The 7,020-nt window shown below is 54.8% G+C and overlaps 1 protein-coding gene across 1 annotated transcript in view; it reads right to left on the bottom strand.

Moving 5' to 3' along the window:
• Positions 1–6,469, bottom strand: part of THEMIS2 (thymocyte selection associated family member 2) — a 9,145-nt gene extending 2,676 nt beyond the window's left edge. Inside the window, exons 1-4 of the mRNA XM_010576380.1 lie at positions 6,350–6,469; positions 737–877; positions 437–637; positions 13–173 (exon numbers count right to left, since the gene is read on the bottom strand). Coding sequence (XP_010574682.1) covers positions 13–173; positions 437–637; positions 737–877; positions 6,350–6,443 — 597 coding nt within the window. The 5' untranslated portion in view covers positions 6,444–6,469. The remainder of the gene's footprint in view (positions 1–12; positions 174–436; positions 638–736; positions 878–6,349) is intronic.
• Between the last annotated feature and the right edge of the window lie 551 nt (positions 6,470–7,020).

The following is a 7,020-nucleotide window of genomic DNA, read 5'->3' as shown; positions in this document are numbered from 1 at the left end:
AGCAGCGCCGGCTGGACCCTCCAGGATCTCGGCCTGGGCTGGCAGCACGTCCTCCATCCCCAGCACCTCGCTCAGCAGCAGCGGCCGGGCGAAGTGGATGTGCTGCGCCTCCTCCGTGACGTCCTCCACATCCACCTCCAGCGTGGAGGGGATCTTCACCACGTCCCGGCGCACTGTGGGGGCAGAGCTGCCCTGACCCCGCGCTCAGCCCCTCACCGCCCCCCCCGCTGCCCCCTGCACCTGCAGCCACCCACACCATGTGCATCGGGGTCCCGACACCAAACTGTGTAGGCCCCCAACCCTGCAGCACCCTCATCCTGACCCCACAGCATCCCTGCCCAGACCCCACAGCCCCGACCCCCCAGCGCACCAAGCCCGACCCCACAGCATCCCTGCCCTGACCCTGCAGCACCCCGCCTGCCCCGTCCTCACTCACGGTGCATGGCGGCGTGCACCTCGTAGACAGGGCGCAGGAGCAGGGCGTGCGGGCCGATGGCGGGGCACAGCAGGGGCTGTAGCCGCCCGTCCCACTGCCCCAGTGCCTGGTGCAACGTCAGGCCCTGCTGCCTGCCACCCTCCGGGACGTGTCCCCGCAGTGTCTGGTACGGGCCCCGGGCTGGGGCAGGCTGGAAAAGACCTGTGGGACAATGAGGCTGAGCCCACGGGGGCTGTGAAGGTCTTCCCAGGGAGGAGGGCACCCATGGGCTGCGGGCTGGGGCAGGGCAGCCCCACTCACCCTTAAATGTCGGTGGCAGCTCCGTTGTCTGCCCTGTCTCTGTGTCCTCACAAACAACCTTCTGCAGCACCACAGCCATGACTTTCAGCAGGTCACCCGTTGACAAGCAGCATTCGTTGCCCGAGATCTCGTACACAGATCCTGCAGGGTGACAAGGGAATTTCCTCAAAGAAAATACCTCTACCGGCATTTCATAGAATCACAGAATGCTTTGGGTTGGAAAGGACCTTTAAAGATCATCTGGTCCAACCCTTCCACCGTGGGCAGGGATATCTTTCACTAGATCAGGTTGCTCCAAGTCCTGTCGAACCTGGCCTTTAACACTTCCAGTAATCAGGCATCCACAACTTCCCTGGGCAACCTGTTCCAGTGCCTCACCACCCTCTGTAAGCTGTCCTTTACTGCTTCCTCAGAATACCTGCAGGTGATTGGCGCTCCTGTCCCACACTTGGGAGCTCCTGAATGGACTCAGACATAAGAAGGAGGTGCACGAGCAGTGACAGCAAGGGCAGGTGGCCCAGAAGTAGCAGAGAGACATGGTCTAGCATGCAGGGATGGAGTTAGAAAAGCCAAAGCCTGCCTGAAGCTGAATCTGTCAAGGGATGTGATGGGCAACAAGACAGGCTTCTACAAGTACATCAACAGCAAAAGGACTGGGGACAATGTGGGTCTGCTGCTGAATGGGGCAGGGGACCTGGTGACAAAGGACACATCAAAGACTGATGTGTTCAATCCGTCTTGGCCTCAGTCTTTACAGGTATGACCAGCCTTCAGGACTCCCCTGAGACCAGGGGAAAAGTCTGGAGTAAGGAAGACCTGCCCTTGGTGGAGGAGGACCAAGTAAGGGAGCACTAAACAGAGTGGACATACTTAATTCCGTGGGGCCTGTTGGGATGCACCCATGTGTGCTGACTTTGTGAGGCCACTCTCTATTATCTTTGAGAGGTTATGGGCAATCAAGAGGGGTTCCTGATGCCTGGGGAAAAAAAACAAATGTCACTTCTTTCTTCAAGACAGGCAAGAGAGGGACTTACAGGCCAGTCATGCTGCCCTCAAACCTGGGAAGGTGATGGAGCACCTAATTCTGGAAACCATTACCAGACACATGAAGGATGAAAAGATGATTGGGATTATTCAGTATGAATTTACAAAGGGGAAACTATGCTTATCCAACCTGATCACCTTCTACAATGAGCTGACTGGCTTGGTGGATGAGGGGAGAGCAGTGGGTATTGTTTACCTTGACTTCAGAACCTTGGCACTATCTCCCATCACATCCTCATAGAGAAGATAATGAAGAATGGGTGGGATGAGCAGACACTGAAGTGGACTGAAACCTGGCTGAACAGCTGGGTCCAGAGGGTGGTGATCAACAGCATGAAGACTAGTTGGAGGCCAGTCACTAGCAGTGTGCCCCAGGGATCGATACTGGGTCCAATCATGTTTAACTTGTTCGTTAATGATCTGGACAATGGGGCAGAATGCACCCTCAGCAACTTTGCAGATGACACAAAACTGGGAGGAGAGGCTGATACACCAGAGGGTCGTGTTGCCATCCAGAGGGACCTTGGCAGGCTGGAGAAATGGGCTGACAGGAACCTCATGCACTTCAACATGGAGAAGTGCAAAGTCCTGCCCCTGGGAAGGAACAGCCCCCAGCACCTGCACATGCTGGGAGCCACCCAGCTGGAAAGTAGCTTGGTAGAAAAGAACCTGGGGGTTCTGGTAGACACCAGGTTGAACATGAGGCAGCAACATGCCCTTGTCTTGCTGCAAAGATGGCGAATAGTGTCCTGGGCTGCATTAGGCAAAGCATTGCCAGCAGGTCGAGGGAGGTGATCCTCCCCCTCTGCTCAGCACTGGTGAGGCCACAACTGGCTGTGTCCAGTGCTGGGCTCCCCAGTACAAGAGAGACATGGACATACTGGAGAGAGTCCAGCAAAGGGCCACAAGGATGGTTAAAGGAGAAAAGGCTGAGAGAGCTGGGACTGTTCAGCCTGGAGAAAAGAAGGCTCAGGGGGACCTTATTAATGTCTATAAATACCTGAGGGTGCAAAGAGGACAGAGCCAGGCTCTTCTCAGTGGTGCCCAGTGACAAGACAAGAGGCCATGGGCACAAAAGGAAACACTTGAAACTTCCTCTGAACTTAAGTGTCTTCATTTCGGCTGGTATAGAGTTAATTTTCTTTCTGGTAGCTGGTATAGTGTTACATTTTGGATTTAGCATGAGAAGAATGTTGATAACACACTGATGTTTTCAGTTGTTGCTAAGTAGTGTTTATACCAAGTCAAGGATTTTTCAGCTTCTCGTGCCCAGCCAGCAAGAAGGCTGGAGAGGCACAAGAAGTTGGGAGGGGACACAGCCAGGGCACCTGACCCAAAGTGGCCAACGGGGTATTCCATACCATGTGATGTCACGTCTAGCATATAAACTGGGGGGAGTTGGCCTGGGGGCAGATCGCTGCTCTGGAACTAACTGGGCGTCAGTTGGTGAGTGGTGAGCAATTGTATTGTGCATCACTTGTTTTGTATATTCCAATCCTTTTATTATTATTATCGTTATTATTATTGTATTATTATTTTCTTCCTTTCTGTTCTATTAAACTGTTCCTATCTCAACCCACAAGTTTTACTTTTTTTCCCAATTCTCTCCTCCATCCCACTGGGTGGGGGAGAATGAGTGAGCTGCGTGGTGCTTAGTTGCTGGCTAGGGTTAAACCACAACAATAAGAAAACATTTTTTTTACTGTGGTGGTGGTGAAGCACTGGAGCAGGTTGCCCAGAGAGGTTGTGGAGTTTCCAACACTGGAGGTATTCAAAACCCAGCTGGATAAAGTGCTGAGCAACCAGCTCCTGCTGACCCTGCTTGAGCTGGGTGTTGGCCTGGATGATCTCTCTAGGTCCCTGCCACCGCAGTGATTTAGTGATTCCCATCACAGGTAGTCATGGTATGTGCCATTAACAAATACCAGTTACACAGTGGGGGCCCCTCTGCTTGGCCAGCTGTGATGAGGTCCCCCAGGGCAGTGGGGAGGGGGTTGAGCTGTGGTCTGGCCCTGGCCACAGGCTTTGTCCTTTCTGGGATGGAAGCCAAGCCTGGGCATCCTGGCACTCGGGTGCATGGATGTCCCTGAGGGAGACCCAGTCCCTGTGGCTGTGGTGGGGCCAAGGGGACCCCTGACCCTGGGACTGCAGAAGGGGGCCATGGAATGGGGGTGGAGGGTGCGGGGGAAGGAGGGCAGCTGTTCAGGGAAAGGCAGAGCTGGCTCACAGTCTTAGCAGTGGGCAGAGGTGGGACTGGCACAGATTCACCTGGTGGGCAGGGTGAGCTGGTGCCTTTGGCCATGGTGGGAGCATGTTGGTTTAGGGCCCTGGCACACACAGCTGCCCTGGTTGGTCAGGGCAGGACAGATGGAGCCAAGGCTGGACATGCCATCGGAGATGGGCTGGATATTGCCACCCAAGCCAGAGAGAGACGGACGCTGCTGCAGGCACTGCTGAACCAATGACCACCGCTCACCTGTGGAGTGCAGGTGGGAGCAGCGGGGTGAGACTGGCAGGAAGAGTGTCTGTCTCCCGTGAATAAGGGGAACCTCAAAGTGGAAATGTGAAAAAATACACCACAGGAAAAGGTGGATGAAAGCTAGGAAGTTTCATGAAGTACTACGTGTTGTGTAAGCCCCAGTCCCCCTCCTCCATCCCTCCTGTGCCCCATCACGCTGTGACAACATCGAGGGCATGGTCTGAAAAGGGAGGAAACACACAGCCAGGCTGCACTGCCCAGAGCACGGAGATGCCTCACATCCTGGGTGCAGAGACCCGGTTAACTCCATGCACACGTGCCATGGCTGGCCCCCTTGGCTGGCAGCAAGACACATAGACACATGTGGCTATGGATGCCCTGCGCAGGACCCCAAAGCTCCACCGCAGTACCAAGCCAGATTGGTTTTGCAACATAAAGCAGGATGAAGAACGTAGAGGATGTGAGGAGTGAGTGGCTGGGAGACGAGCCCGTGAAGGGGCCGAGACCAGCAGCAGTTTTGTTTAACATCTTGGGGACCCACCCAAATTTTTGCTAGAAAAAGAGCTAGAAGTAGTAAGATCTTCAGTAATGGCAGGAAATCCAGAAGTGTTCAAGAAATAGCATCAGTGCAGGATGGCACATCTGCAAGGTGCAACACTGACTGATTCCCAATGCACTCTGATCTGTCTGCAAGGTCCAGCACCAGCCAAGGGAACACGCAACCAGGAGGTTGGCTGAGGGGTCTTTGATGGGCTGATGCTTATTTCTAAGGAATCAGAATACCTGGAAGCTTGTACAGCCCATGTCTTGGAAAGCTTCCATTGCTGGTAACAGTGCAGGGGTCATAACAGGGGAGAAAAGCAGTGCAGAAGAGCACAATGTGAATGGATGGAGGCTGAACCAATGTAACTTAGATGAGAAACGCAGCAGGAAAGATTCAGTGCTTGATCACGCTGCAAAGGGACAGGGGTAGATGTGCCTTACCTGGAGCCAGAGCCTTTCCTGGAGCAGGAGTCCTCAGGCTATGCTACCACATCACAATACCCTCCAACCCAAGCAATACCCCCTTCTGCCCTTAAATCTCTGCATTCATTGAGCTGCTACCAAACCTTCTGTGCAGCCCCAAAATTCTCCCCTCCCTGGGTTGAACTCATGACAAACGCCCTGCTGTGTGAAGCAGAAAGCACCAGCTACCTCACCGCGACTACCAGCAACTGCGAAACAAATTGACTGCTGCTGTTGAAACAGCAGCATTTTTACTCATTTAGCAACGTTAAGATGTTATCAAAGCCACCAGAAGTCTTTGGGAAAGCTAAACATCCACCCAAACTGAGCTACAGAGAAGCAGAGTGAGACCACCCCAACCACTTCTGCTCTTCAGAAGTCAGTGTAACCTAACAAATGCTACAAATCCTACAAGTCTTGATGGTAATGGCCATATTGGTGTTGCCAGGATCCCACTGTGCATTCCCAGCATTTTTGGAAGCCCCCAAATCTAGCAAAAGCATTTGCTAATTTCTGGTTCTCTTTCACCACCAATGCTGCCACCAGCTGAGGAAGACATGTTGGTCACAGCTTCTCCTCGACCTAAGATGTCTCCAGGGACATGACCTGGGAGGAAGCAGAGGGCTCAGATCAGGCAGCTTCCCTGTGCCCTTGCTGGACTCCTCATAGGAGGGCCAGGGGCAATGCTGTCCCACTTTCCTCCAGTGACCGAGAATGTGGCTCCATTCCTGCCAGATCCACCGCCAGCAGGTAATTCACTGCCTGGGACGAGAGCTGTACATGAAGCAGACGACCAGCTTGGATGGGTTTTGGTGCTCCACTGCTTGTCTAGCAGCATTACTGAATGCACTGGGGCACTCAGCTGGGTGGAGAAGAGAAAGTTTTTTGCAAGAAGCTGTGCCCTAGGCACCAGTGTCTGGTGGTGGCACGAGGACCTGTGCATCTCCCTGGGCATTGGCACCCTGGGGGCAGGGGACCAGCCATCTTCAGGGCAGGAGAAGGGAGCCTGGCCTGCAGAGGCATGGTGGGGGGAGGTGGCACAGCCTTGGGGCACCCTTTGGAGGCAGCAGGCACCCAGCACTCACCTTGGAAGTAGACACCAGAGCAAATCCTGAGGATGCGGGGCAAGGTGGCTGGGTCCAGGGAGCAGATGTATTCCTGGAAGGAGAGAGGCTCCATGGCCGTGCTTCTGGGTGCTCTGGGGCACTCTGGAGGGGAACTGCATGGGAAGCAGCTCTAGCCTCTGCTTTCACTTCTGCCTGCCTTTCACTTCTGCTTCTAGCAGTGGCAAGTTCCCTCTCTGGCCATAGACCCATACTGCTGGCAGCCCTCCAGCCTGCACAGATTGAATGCCGTGCTGCTGGGACAATCCTCTTCCTGGGCCCCACCACCCGTCATGGCTTGGTGTCCCCCAGACCTGGCCCTGGTGGTGCCGCTGGTGCCAAGGGTGGGTGAAGGCATGGACCCCCCTGCTCTGCCATAGTGCTGTCCTGGCTGGACCGATGCTCCAGCCTGTCCTACATCTCCTGTGTACCAGCCTGCCCTGCCCTCTGTGGCTGGGGCCAGAGAGAGCGATGGTGCCGTGGAGCAGAGGGCAGGTCCGGGCAGACCACGCCAGAGAAAGCAAAGGGCTGTGTCCAGACAGCCCTCACCCCTTACAAACACACAGGCACCTCCATCCTGCTCACCTCTGGGCTTTCAGACCCCACTTGCCCTGGCACAAACATCCCGTGCATCATGCCCTGGCTGTGTTCAG

This window comes from Haliaeetus leucocephalus, unplaced genomic scaffold, assembly GCF_000737465.1.
Source record: "Haliaeetus leucocephalus isolate CR32 unplaced genomic scaffold, Haliaeetus_leucocephalus-4.0 Scaffold517, whole genome shotgun sequence".
NCBI classification, from domain to species: Eukaryota; Metazoa; Chordata; class Aves; order Accipitriformes; family Accipitridae; genus Haliaeetus; species Haliaeetus leucocephalus.
This window is presented reverse-complemented; position numbering and strand designations above follow the sequence as displayed.